Source organism: Labrus mixtus, chromosome 12, assembly GCF_963584025.1.
Source record: "Labrus mixtus chromosome 12, fLabMix1.1, whole genome shotgun sequence".
NCBI lineage: Eukaryota > Metazoa > Chordata > Actinopteri > Labriformes > Labridae > Labrus > Labrus mixtus.
Window position 1 is genome coordinate 11028505 of NC_083623.1, and position 14280 is coordinate 11042784.

General features: G+C 40.0%; 1 protein-coding gene across 3 annotated transcripts in view; it reads right to left on the reverse strand.

The window, feature by feature from the left end:
* Nucleotides 1–2584: 2584 nt before the first annotated feature.
* fndc1 (fibronectin type III domain containing 1) overlaps nucleotides 2585–14280 on the reverse strand; it is a 34347-nt gene continuing 22651 nt past the window's right edge. For all 3 annotated transcript variants that reach the window (XM_061051952.1, XM_061051953.1, XM_061051951.1), the window contains 7 exons: nucleotides 11829–12065; nucleotides 9333–9441; nucleotides 5978–6057; nucleotides 5666–5695; nucleotides 4750–4911; nucleotides 4531–4653; nucleotides 2585–3353 (listed from right to left, as the gene is read on the reverse strand). In XM_061051952.1, coding sequence (XP_060907935.1) covers nucleotides 3238–3353; nucleotides 4531–4653; nucleotides 4750–4911; nucleotides 5666–5695; nucleotides 5978–6057; nucleotides 9333–9441; nucleotides 11829–12065 — 857 coding nt within the window. In that variant the 3' untranslated portion in view covers nucleotides 2585–3237. The remainder of the gene's footprint in view (nucleotides 3354–4530; nucleotides 4654–4749; nucleotides 4912–5665; nucleotides 5696–5977; nucleotides 6058–9332; nucleotides 9442–11828; nucleotides 12066–14280) is intronic.

Here is a 14280-nt window from a genome sequence, read left to right on the forward strand (position 1 = left end):
TCTAAAACCTTCTCCATCTTCTTTCCCCAATCACATGAAGTTATTTCAGACATTTGTGTCATTAAATTAGTTTTCCTGCTCTGAATTGGGATGCACTGCTTAACTTTGTCATGATTTGGTTTTGTGTTTGAGTTTCCCTGTTTTATCCCAGTGTTGCTTGTTTCCCTTGTGTGTTAATGTTTCCTAGTGTTCATGGTTTCCTAGTTTTGTCTTCAGTGTTTTCTGTTTTACTTTGTCATTTATTATCCTTGTGTATCTCTGTGTTCTAGTGTGTTTTGTTTGACTCTTGAGTTCTGTGTGTCTTTAGTGTTTCATGATTTATTTTGTATTGTCCTCAGTGTTTCTGGCCTTGTGTTTCTCCCTGCCTTGATTGCCCTGATTGTCTTCACCTGTGTCGTTAGTCTCACCTGTGTTTGATTACCCCTGTGTCTATTTAGTCTCTGTGTTTCGTCCCTCCTGTGTCAGTTCATTGTTGTTTCTATGTCGTTCGTTGGTATGTCTGTTTTTGCTCGTGCTCCTCTGTGGTTCCCTGTTTTTATTCCCTGTGTTTTTTGTTGTACTTTCTGAAGTGAGTTTTTGTTTGCCTTTTTGTTCAAATAAATAGTTAGTTAATTCTGCACACACTTCCACACTCCCTTGTTTTCCAACCGTTCGTGTCAAACTTTGTCTTTGCCTCACCTGACTACCTGGAAACTAGTTTGCCTGACAATTTTTTTAAACTACCCTGAGCAAAATTAAACATCTTTTGTAATAGATGTGCTGTGAAAAGCAAACAATGAATGTTTGCAACAAATCCTCAGCAACAGGAGCTGAGCAACATGATTTCATGACACAAATAGTTTCTCTCTTTCTCAACAAGTGAACTGAGGCGAGAGGATTTTGAATCTACTTGATTCCCTCTGCAGATTCTTTTCAGGTTCATGCATGACGTATATTGTGCTTTAAGAGTGATATCATTTCATAGGCTCAGCATGCTGACTTCTTAAAAGACTTTTACAATGAGCTCAGACTTGTGATCAAAAAGAGCCCCAACGTTGATCCCTAACCCGTTAAGAAAAACAGTGATCTGAGAGCAAAACCACAGAGTCTCTGTCGCTTAGAGTTCAGTAAATATTATGTCTCTGAGCAATTGAGAATTCCCAGATCTTTATTTTCACGAGATTTGTTTTAATGACAAGCTAGTTCAGAGGGAAAGTCCATTGTTTGTGTTTCTTCATAGTTTATGGCTCCTGTTTGCGCAATCTGGTTCCGTTGTCCAACTGATGGTGCTGAGGCAGGGGCGTGTCCAGACTTTTTGAACAGGGGTGGCCCACCTGGGGCACTGACTTGTGTGCAGGGGTGGCCAGAAGTTTGTGCGCACACAGCTAAATGAAGAGCATTTATTCATCACTTCGGCACTGATCATATCCAAGACAATGGCAACATATACTCAGGACACGCCCCTGTGCTGAGGAGATGATTTCTCTTTCAGGGTATGTATCATTGTTTCAAAAGTCCTCACAGAGCGTAACCCTCTAAACCAGTTATGCTTTTACCCACCAACCCACCAGCACATCATGAGTAGTCGCTGCAGTTGAACTCAAGTACCGCTCTATTACAAAAGAATTTTACAATATTGTTCTGTTACTTTGAAAAAGCTCTAAATATTTCCTCAAATATTGAGTATAAGTTAACATAATTTTACTTACGCTGTATGACTTTTAGGTTATAACTCATTGTAAAACAGGGGTTTAATTCAAAAATGTCACACAAGATAGAGGGCTGTTGTACTGCACGTGTGTATTATCACAGCTGATGCGGTCATTGACATGAGGCGAGCTGTGCTGACATTCAGTACACCATGATCTTGAGTGTGATATTGCGTCAATGCAACGTTTCCACAAGTATGAAAAAGTAATTAGCGACAGCAGATTAAATTTTGTTCTTCCTTTTGGCGTCTGAGTGATTCTGTGATTTCAGCTTGATCAACATTCAGAACCCCTGACGCAGAGTGATGATGTCATTTTTTCTACATCAGCACTAATAGTATGAAGTATGTCCAATTAAATTACAAGGCTGGATTTAACTGTTGAATACAAGGGCACAACTACAGCTGCTAGGTATATGTAATGGAGTAGAAAGTACGATCAGTAGGATTGACTATAAAGTAGCAAATAATCATTCGCAGGTAAAGCACAAGTCCCTCACTAAGGTAAGCTTTGAACCTTTAAGTACAAAAATAAATTCTGTACATAAGAAAATGTTTTCATTTAATCTACTTTCCAAGATACATTTTCAGTCAAAGGTTCACATTAGAAGTTCAATTTGGATATTTGCAGTGTTTAAATACTCAACATCATCATTAAATACCAAATATGGTCGAAGGTCAGACTGGCTCACATGTGTAATGCCAATGGACTGGTATTTTCACGCTCTCCTCCTGTTTTCGATTCTTCGTCATATTTTGACAGTTTCTGTTCCAACTGGCTCCCTAAACGTTCTCTGTTACTCAAATCTTCCATTAGGTTGATTAAATAGGCAGCAGTCACATGTGGAAGCTTTTGCTAGAAAAGAATGTGGCAGCAGCAGAATATGATATGATTCATGTTGTTGGATTGCTGTGGTTTCCACAGCACCTTTATTCAATATCTCAACGTTCCTGAGCAAATATTTTGTCTTTTATTCTTTGTCCCGTATACATAAAAAAACATACACAATCATTTTTAATTCATTCTGGTGAATATAAAAGAGGGTGTATAAAAATAAAAAAACAGTATGATAGTTTTAGGACACAAACAAACAAAAAGTATCTGTCAGAAGCTTTTACATTAAGAAATACAAATCTCATGATTGAAAATTAAGACCTATACACACCTTGAGTGCTCATTCTTATAGTTTGCTTTGCAGCTTGTGCTTTGGTCCATTGTCACTGGTGCGACCATGTGTGCATTCTTGATGAGATAAATAACACTGTCTCTGGGAGAGTTGGTAACAGTACAAGGACACGTGAGTTAAACTTAGCAAGAGCACACATGCTTTTCTTCCCCTCATATACAGACTGCTTTATATAAAAAAAGTGCTTTGTAATGATATACATTGAGTTATTTAAAAGTACTATATTCTCTTTCTGTGAAGCTCTAATACATTTGTAGTGGTGTCCTTCCATCGAGGCAGGCAATAGTCTGTTTCAAAGGGCAGAGCCTGCAGCAGTATGCACAAGGGTAGCCCTTTGTTTCAATATCTCCTTCTATCTCAGTTTTACCACTTCCCAGGGATTGGCACTCCACATTCATACCAGCCCACGAATGGGTGGGGTGTACGTCGGCCAATAACTCCAAATGTAACCGGCTCCTGTCTGTATGCACGGTAAAATCCTGCAAAACAAAGAAAAGGTGCTGTTTGAAACCATTTACAAAGATGTACCAACACTCGTAAATTAAATAAAGAGTGAGCATGAGTGTACATTACAATCATTTAGCACTGCTTTTTATAGTTCTATACTTGTGTTTGTGCAGATTTCAAGAGGATCTTTCATCTTAAATGATATCCTCTGGATTTTTATAATTACTCAACAAATTCAATGAAAAGGCAATGATAACAGTAAAAACATACTGGTAGGCTGGATTTTTGACCATGTGACCACTTCCTTTATTTTGATGATCATAGAGACTTTATGTTTGTTTTGAATCAGCTCCACAATCAAAGCTCTGCTGCCGGGCCAAATCTGAATCAGTCCAAGCCTGCATATAGTCGCAATTAAACATACCATTTACTACTCTGTTAGAGATATTTTGCTTTAAATATACAGTGTCCACCTTTCTTTTCCGTTTTAAATGATTTTTTTTTTCCTATTCAGCATGTTTAAGCCAGATCATTAAAAAGTTAACAAATCATTTCTGGCTTTAGGGACTCAGTTTTGCAGAACTCCATTAGCTTACCTTCAATTATAAGATAACACTTTACATCTAAATCACTGCAAGTCAGTATACAAAGAAGTATATTCATAAGTTACATGACATCAAACCCAGAGGGCAAAAAAGTTTGTAATTATTAAGAGGTTGGATTTTTTTCATTATTTCAATGGTAATGTTTTTGGTTGACAAATGCAAAGTCTTAAATGTCAAACTCACCAACAATAGAAGGTTTTAATATCACCAATCTCATAAAGACAATGGGCAAATGTCACTTTAGCCGTAGAGTAAAGCCAACAGCAGGTAAGTAAGGCCGTTCACAGTGACCGATAACTTATCTCAAGCAAGTGAAAGTGGATATGACCAATTATTGCATGGATGCCATGGCATTGGTCTAAGAAGTTGTGATATAATAAGCAAAATGAAATGGTGTGATCAGTAGCCAGATTTAAAGATGCAAACCCCTGATAGGTCCTCAACACTTGTTATTTATTCTGCATCTGTATTCTGTATAGATAAGATCAATGCAGCTGGTCCCCGTATGAATCAAGGAAACGGACTGCATGGAAAATATGACAATAAGCTTGGTTTAAATCTCAAGGCAACAGTATTGTGCACAATCTGTTCCTGTTTACTGTACCTTGTGCTGAGGGCAGATTGTTTGAGAGGTAGGCCGGGCCCGTCCTGCCGTCCCTGTAGGAGTCCACAAACTGGCAGTGGTCTTCTCCCTGGCCAAAAGTGTCCCCTATACTGTAAAAAGGCTCTGTGGATAGAAAGTGGGTGAAATAATCAGCCATTAAAAGTAGGCAGATAGCGATGATAATTACTGATCTAAAGTAGAGCTTAAGTCATATGTTACCTCTTAGACCATCCCCCATGAAGATCTTGTATCGCAGAGAGTTACACAAAACCACGCCAACAAACTTCCTGTACCACGTCCGCTTGACGTACTGACTGCCCTTACAGCTGCTGTGGGCGGAGTTATACTTAAAAGTAAATGGGACCCAGATTGGTTCACCACCTGAGGAGTAAGGAGGAACAAGAGATGTGATCAGTGGCGGTTCTAGACCACTTTTACTGAGGGGGCCAAACTGGGGCCAGTTGTTTTGTCAGAGGGGAACATAAAACCCAGGTGAAAAATAGACAATGATGATCGCTTTAAAATGTATATATTTATATATATATATATGTAGAGCCAAAAATAGTGCACATCATTAAATACCATAACATAAAATACCATGATTTATATTTGTTTCAGTAACAGTATTTAATACTAGATTGTGAGTCCGGTTATTGAGACACATCATGTATACATAGAGAAGGTTGAACATAATGTTTAACATAACCTAAATCAGCTGGACTCCCCCACTGTTACACACCAGGATGTTCTATTGGTTACATTTGCAACCTATGCTAAAGGAAATGTGAAAATAACTTGTGAAATGTTGAACTAGACTGTTTGGTGCAAATTTGGCCATACATCTTCTCTTAACTACCCACAACATGCATCTTCTTAATACAATTGGTCAACCATTTAATGTTTTTGCAATGTCACAATTGCCCGATTTTTATTCCCTCAGACTGGAGCTCTAGCTCAGTAATAACCATCTGAACTCTTGTAGCAATCAAAGCTGTCTTACAGATGGGAAATGGTGGAGGAGTTTAAATAGAATTATTTCCTGTCGTGTTGTCGAACTACATGGTGCCTCTCTTTTTTAACCACTAGTGCAGCCTCAACCTTAAATTACATGTGTGCAGTCAGCATATGAACTTACCAGGTGGCCTTTCGATGAGGAGAGGATCGTCTGAAAGAAAGAATGCAATCATTTCACATGGGAGCAAAAACACACACAAGTCTAATGTGTTAACCTGATTTTAAGAATGATACACTCACAAAACACATGACTCTTTACATCTGGTAGCCTGCTACATGTGCTAAGCTGCTTTTAAATTTGATGACCTTGCATTGTGAAAAAATAAACATAACTAGGACATTTTTGCTTAACTGCAGTAGAGCAGAAATAAACTTCACTGAGGGTTAAAACTCTTGTCTAAGGCTTGTCTCACAGTTTACCCAGGATGCACACCTGATTCAGTGACGTAGGTGAGTGTATCGCTGACTGGTCCCAAACCAAACACATTCTTGGCCTGCACTTTGAAGTAGTACCTGGAAAACAAAGCACAACGTAAAGAATTAATGAGAGATTCAATAGTTTAAATGTCATTAAGCCAGATTAGTTGTAAACTGGGATAAGGTGAGCAAAATGTTAACGATAGTAGCAGATGACTGGGCATGCTTAAGTCAAGCTGATTTAAGAGTAGTCTGTTTTATATTGGTATGAATCCAAAGTGAGCGCAGCACAATAAAATGGCTATTTGGCTCACGTTGAAGGAAGAAGGAGGTGGGGGGGAGGTGAGGAAAGGAAAGGGCAGCAGTGGAAAAAAAGACATCCAGACAAGTGGAGATAGGAGGACAGGATAAGAATGAATAAAAAGGAGGGATGTGGAAAGAGGGTAGGTAATTGTTGAAAGAAAATAGGTAAATAGAAAAATGGAGCCATTGCGATGAGCTCATTCAGTCTCCAAAAATGATGAATTATAAAATCCTTTCAAAATAAAACAACACCAGCTTGTGAAAACTGTGTGTGTGTGTGTGTGTGTGTGTGTGTGTGTGTGTTTGTGTGTGTGTGTGTGTGTGTGTGTGTGTGTGTGTGTGTGTGTGTGTGTGTGTGTGTGTGTGTGTGTGTGTGTGTGTGTGTGTGTGTGTGTGTGTGTGTGTGTGTGTGTGTGTGTGTGTGTGTGTGTGTGTGTGTGTGTGTGTGTGTGTGTGTGTGTGTGTGTGTGTGTGTGTGTGTGTGTGTGTGTGTGTGTGTGTGTGTGTGTGTGTGTGTGTGTGCGCGTGTGAGAATCCATTCTGAAAGGTCACAAACAGTTAAGTTCATGGTCCGTCAGTTCCAAGCCAAAAACTTTCACCACTTACAGCCATGAGGCCTGGATCCAATCACCACAGCCACGTGACAACAGTGACCAGAATATATATCAGAGAGAGAGAGAGAGAGAGAGAGAGAGAGAGAGAGGGGACAGCAAGGCAGCTGCTGAGAGATGATGTAATCGAAGAAGAAACTGGAGAAGAAATCAGTGGAGGAAGAGAAAAAAACAAAATGAGAGGCAGAATTTAAAAAAAGAGAATAGACCACAAGATGAAGCCGAGCTCCTTCATCCAGGGCATCGCTCTTCTCAGCCTCTCTTCAGATGAAAATCTATGTGCCAGCTGCACACGTTGTAGCTCAGAAGTTTAGCCTTATCACACCCTACTATACACGATGGCTTGTTCATAGGAAAAAAAGTGAGCTTAGAAGAGATATTTATAAACTGAAAGATATTTGAAGACATTTAATGACTCGTGTTTGAAAATATAGGAAAAACGTTGTATAGTTTCTCTTAGGCCCCTTTCACACATGAACTCCTCACATTTTGAGGTAATTTCAGGACAGTCCGGTCCTGATGTATTCAGGAAAGGTTTGGTTTCAGTAGTGGTGGAAGGGGGCAGCAGGAGGAAGAGGATTCTTCCGTAATGGTGCCTGTTTCTGTGTTAAATAGTCCCCCACCTGTGTTCAGATGTTTGTGTTCACACATGCAACCCTCCCAGAAAATGTCAGGACCTTTTCAGGAGTGTAGCGCATATGTGAAAATGGCTTTTTTAAAAGAATACTAAATTACTAGGTAGAAGTTGAAAAATAAATAAACAAAAAGATCACGAGGATAATCATCCTAAAGCCCCTCTTTGAAAACTCCTTTAATTCTAAAGCAGGAAAACTTGTGGATCAAATAAAATGTGTCCACCTGCAAGTGTTCGTGCATGTGTTGAGGTCTATTGTAGTTCTGTTGTCCTGGCAGCCAGAAGGAGCCTGCAGCATGGGAAATACCAACAGTATCCCATAAATCATCCCCTAGCCAACCGTAACCAAGGAAGACACACTAAAGTGGATAAAAAGTGGTTGCCAGGGAGGGAAACCCTCTCTGCAGAACCTTGGAAAACTCAACCCGAGCACGCAGCTCTGCTGTTTGTGTTCAGTAGCAGGTGTTTGCTTTCCCTTCACTTCAACAAGAGAGACCCAATCACAACACCTTCAACAGATTTCATTCTTCCACGAGGCAAAAGGATACTTTGGTTCCTGATGTGCACACACATCTGTAACTGTTTTACCTTCAGATAATAGTTAGATTACTTGAATGAATAAATAAGATTTTGTCGAGCACCAGATGGGGAAATAGCCAGATCAGGACATTTTGGAAAGTATCTGGCCACAGAAGTGTCAAAAAACACTTCATCGCTCATCTCAGATATTTGTGATGCTGATTTATATGGCGTCAAAGAAATACGGAGGTTATGCATGATAGTGTAGACTGCAGTTCAATTAAACTCAGAGAAAGGGTTGGACAAAAGTCTGTTTGAAAGGACGACATTCAAAAACTTTGGCTGACACATAGTTATTTTTACATACAGCTTGACCGCAGTTCCACCTTTGTGTCTGCTGTTTATTCATCTCTTTTCTTATGCATGTAAGAGCTTCATCAAGCAAATGACAGAAGACAATTTATACAATCAAACTTAACTGACTTAATGTTAAATAAACACAAGGGCCGATTCAGAGTCCTCAAAATGTGATCAAACCGTACATTTTCTAGGAAACCACAGCGCCTGTCTTGCTCTCTTGTGTCCACATGTTAAGCGCTGCTTCCATGCATTTATTTTGAAAAGCATGACCCATTTCAAGACGGGATTATGGAAACACTCTCTAATAACCGAAACAGATGGAGGTGACCGTATCTGTGTGATGACGGGTTGTGTGCTGTATTTACGTTCCACCGAATTTTCCAAAGTCTCAACACAGCATGTTTTACAGCATGTCACATGCTGGTACGTATTCAGATGTGCTGTGTTAACCTGCCTGTGTGTAGCCGAACCGATTTAATTCACTCCGAGGGTTTTCTGATCTCTTACACAAACAATACAGTATCAGCATCCAACTCACAATCAGCTCGGATCACTCACAGCCTGCTTTTGATATTGCGATCTGCAAATATTTCCACATAAACATGGCAGAGGACCAACAGAAACACACAAACATGAACTCACACACAAACAGCATGACAAAATGTGTATATACTGTGCATTATGTGATGAAGGGGATGATCATATAAACACACCACTGCCAAGCACCTGCACCCAACGCTGCAACCTGATCATAAACATTACACGCAGGGCAAATCTTTGTTTGTATGTTTTCTATGACTCCCATGTGTTGAGATGATACTGTGAGTAACTGAACCTGAAAGCTGTGTCCATGTAGTCACACCAGACTCTCTCGAAGTGTGTGTATTGTTTCCATGCATACACACAATAGTAGTAGTAACACACAGCAGGTGTTTTTGTGGTACCTAGAGTTGGGTTTGAGGTTCTCCACAGGCAGGTGGGTCCCGGTGGAGGCTCTAGAAGACCATCTGTTGTTGAGCACGTCGTCATATGAAGCACTGTACACCATGTAGCCTACAGGAGGCAGAAGAACACAAAAGACAAAGCAAAAAAAAAAAAGACTCAGATTAGAATCAAATTAGCATATGCAAACTTACACCTCCTGTAAGCAATTTATTGGATTTGTCGATTTTGGCTCCCCCTGTGGAAATGAGCTCGTCCTGTTCATGTTTAAGTTATGCCTTGTACTTACAAATGCACAACATGCAACTCGCAGTGAATATTTTTGGTGGTTTTTTTTTTTCAAATAGGCTGTTTCTGCAGTGTAATGTGAGTTAAGTGTCATTCTGTGCCGCCTTCAGTCATGTGACCAAGAGACAGGAAGTGAAGTGTATTACTGTGAAGTATTTAGTTGTAGTCAATAAAAACAAGTGGAGCACCACAGTTGTTTACCTGTTGATGTATCACCGAGCTAACTCAACTGGTAGAAAGGTGTCATGTCGTCACTTTGATGTGGATATTGAAAGAAATGTGGAGAAATATAGGAGCAATGACTTTGACTCTTCTCCACCTTGCCTGTCTGTTTTCTTCGTCCCTGTCGCAAAGACTTCTCTAAGACTCTAGTTTGCATCCTCTGGTCACGAGGCTCTCCATGATTCTCTTGAAAAACTATAGAGACCAGCTCTGCCACACGTCAAACTACAAACTGTTTCTATTGGACTTCTGAGTTTCTATTTTTACTGGAGCCCCACCAACACAGATGGCTGCTGACAGGAGAGAAGGGAAATACTAGCTACTTTATTTTTCTTCTTCTGGTTTTTCATTCCTTCTCCATTCTAAACTTTTCAACAGAGTTTTGACACAGTTTGTATTGAGATTCCTGCCCCATCCATCTGCCTCTGTACTCCTTCTTTTCCTGCTTTGTGTAAAACTGTCTTAAAGATTACCCAAAACGTAGTCCTTTTCACCCGAAGCAACACTTCTTATACTCGCTGAGTAATGTGCATTTTTTTGTTGTTGCACAAATCCTTTTAGCGATAGATCCTCAATGCATCAAAGTAAAAGGATCCAGAAGTTGAGCTGTTGTAAAAACATAGTGTCACTCATCTTTTGAGTCTGCGTGCTAGCAGCTGTTTCCATCCCCTTGTTTTGAAAGCCGTGACCCATAACTCGTAAGACGGGGGTTGTGCAAACACGCCCTGATAACTAAAACAGCGCCTTGTGATTATATATGCATGTGTGAACTGTACCTGCAAATGTGAGGGTGCTCTATTTACAGTGGATGTCTTTGCATGACTTCTATTCTACAGTTTTTAAAGAGAATTCACCTTAAAGTTCACAGAGTTTTTTTTGCAATTTTTTACGATATCAATATAGAGAAAGTCTACATCAGCATCACGGCAATAGTTTCTGCAATGCACACTCTCCAAGATAAACAAAGTCACAGAGAAACCGTTTGAAAATAGGAGTAAAGTGATGCATGTACAGTCATTTAATTCCAAAATGCATTACATTAATATCGAGCATGTGAAGTTATTTTCTATGGAGATGGAAAGAAAAAGGTAAGACTATCTGTTTTACACATCAGAGGACAGACGAGCCCACAGCGTGACCTGGAGTTTGTGATTTCCTGCCAAAGAAAGCCAAACCCCGTCTACCACGTCTGCCATTTTTTTTCAGTCTATGCCGCATGCCTCAATCCCCCTGTGTCGCTTTCTAGGTAAAAGTAATCTGAATTTTTCTCTAAGAAAATATGCAGGAGCTGAGGAGTGAATTATTCTGTGCTCACAATAAACTGCTGGAGTGAGCTCTTAAAACCTCAGTCAGGAGGGAGGCTGATAACATTTTGAAAGCAGAACATGAACCTCGACACTTAGAGTAGATGGATTCAACAGAATCTTATGTTGTTTTACTTTTGCTGCTCTCTCTCTCTCTCTCTCTCTCTCTCTAATGTAAATAAAGGTAAGTGAAAGCCTTCCGATGGTACTTTAGGTTGGTAAATTTAGGTTGAGCAAAAAATCTCTGACCTCTCTGACTCTAACTATCATTATTATTATTTTGTCATCATTATGTTATGATTATAAATGTTAATGTAGATCTCAGAGCTGAATGACTTTGACTGCTAAAATTAACTTTGTAAGGATAATGAAATAGGGAGGACTGATAGTTGTTTATGTTAATTTTAGAATGACCAGCCTGTTATACCACACATATTGTTTTCTTTCTTACTGGCGTTGTAGCTACCAAACTTATTTGTTGTTGTTGTTTGTTTGTTTGATTGTCTTGTTCTATCTCTCCTCCTGTCAGCCAACCAGGCACCACATGTACAGAGGCCAGAGTCCTGAACACACTCGTTACCGGTTTGACTCTCGGCCTCCACCCTTTGACGCCTGTCTACCCAACTCTTTCCTCCCCCTGTTCCCTCTCTCTTCAGCTTTCCCAAGTTTTGGAACAATATTTACCTGACACCATATCATCCTTCAGTGGGCGGGCCCAGTCCAGGATGATAAACGAGTGGCAGCCCTCCATGGCGACCACGGTGAAGTCATGAGGCTTGTTTTTGGGAGGCTGATTCTGATTGGCTGTCGGGCTGTCCTTGTCTATCAGGCCTTGTAGGACATCGACCTGAAGAAACTCCAGAGCCTCAGTCAAAGAGCAAGGAGCACCGGGGTCCTTCGAGATGTAGTTCACATACGGAGCTGAAGACGGGGAAAAGAATGGATTATTGAATCATACATTTATTAGTAATGAAGGCATTTTAAATAAATTCAAATGTAATAGGGCCAAACTTTCTGAACGTTATCACAGAAAATGAAAAAAGAAGCAAATACTTGTCCCGGTTCAACTATTTCAGTTCTGTCAGTCAAATGCAGTCTTTAATCACTTGTAGCTTGTTTGTAGCATTGTTTTCAAGAGGGAATCAGAGAGTCAGCCTGGCCATTCTTGTGAATGAACCCCCTATCTCTCCTGGTTTCCACTCCTCCCCCCGCTCGCCTTTTTTGTTCGTTTTCAGTGACTCTGGAAATTAAGTTGGACCTACAGCTGTGAATACTTCAGATTTCCCACAATTCCTAGTCTGTCTGTGATTTGGAGGGAGCCACTGGAGTCTGGAGTGGCTCCCACCTCCCCAGATGACTGGACCTCTACGCAGGCCAAGACTCTTACACGTGTCGGTATCTACACATCCACACACAGTCTGAGACTGTGAGGCTTTAGGCTGTTACAAGCCCCTACTGTAAAGTGTGAACACTGCCACATGGCTTATGTACTTTGCTTTCATACATGATATGTTGCATGTTGATCAGATTTATGGGTCACATTTTGTGTAAGGCTGCATGTCACATGTCCAGGATCTGTGACGGCTCATGCAAACAGAAGATCCAGATGTTTCATATGCTCATTTCTTGAAAACAAAGTCACCTCCCTACAGAGACAGACTTCTTCTTCTGCTTGTCAAAACATGGACAAAACGTGGCATGTGTTAGCCTGACGTGGATCAAGTCTCATTGGGAAACAACATCAGGACAAGCCACATAATGTCAGCTGTTACATCAGTCTAGCAAGGCATAAATTAGCATTCTAATACTCCAAACATCCTGGTAGTCATTTTCTTATCCAATGTGGCAAACTCCATCCATCTGGAATGTACTGTAGAGCAGATTCAAGCAACTGCTAAGAATTATTAGTTAATACTTTATGTCCCACATCTGCTCTGGGGTAGATTCATTCAAACCAAACGGTCGTCTGTATAGGAAGACGGAGGGGAAGTCTTCATCAGACAGTTCCTGCAGAGCATGTCAGTTGACTGGCTGGCAGTTCAGTTGGATCTAAACGATATGAAAGTAATAAAAAGGAAAGAGGATGTCTCCACATTGAGCCAACACAGCCTTTCCTCTGTACTGAGGTCAGCACCCCTTAGCTTTTATGATTTCCACCGCTCTCGTGCTCTTGCCTGTTTGTGTCTCCGAGACAATAATCACTTTAAGATGCTGTTTACAAGTTTGTGTGTGATCACAAGGTAGTCATTGTTTACAAAGATACATGGTGTCCTGTTGCTCCTGGAGATGACGATATTAATAGTTTTGACTCTGCACACAGAAAAAGAATCGGCGATAAACCTAAGATAAAAGAGAGTGACATCTAGTTATTAATCTGTCAGAAAAAGATAGGGAAGCTTTGAATTATTTTTTTCATCTTTTTCATTTTCATCTGGATGGAGCCTTTTTAAGTCTTTAAGCCAAATTCATGAATCTTGTCTCTGGTCACATACAGGAAGTGAATCCTCAAGTGTTTTTAAACTTGATGCATATGCATTTCTGTTACTACTGTATTGATTTCGACCATTATATAAAAGAGCCTCTTGCGAGTCCCTCAACTTGTCCTCAGCACATCGGCTGCAGGTTCGTCTCCTGACCTCAGCCCTATGATGCATAACCTTAACACACTCTCTTGCCTCCAACATATCGTATCTTATCAATTAAAGTCAAAAAGGCCAATAAAATAATCTCCAGAAAAAAACAACGACTGAGCTCTACTCAACTTCAACACTGCAGCTTCTCTAACATATCCAAAATATGAATTAAAGTAAGTTTTATTGCTTAGTTCGCAAAAACACAGTCCAAAGAAACTAAAAACATATTGTTTCCATATTGTAGATAATATATTTGGTAAATAAACTGTGCTTCATACATAATCCCCCTGCTTTCTGTGTAAATACGAAGCACCACTCTGAACATCATGAACTATAAAAAAGAAAGGGTACGTTATTAAGTATTATCAGTAATCTTTTGTGCTATTTCAAAAGCTGATACTTAACAAAAAGTACAATAAGTCAGTTAATAAATCAGTACAACAAAAAGAAAAGCTGTTTTTAGAAGGTTAGGTTCAACGAGATGCTGTTTTTGTTCCTATCAG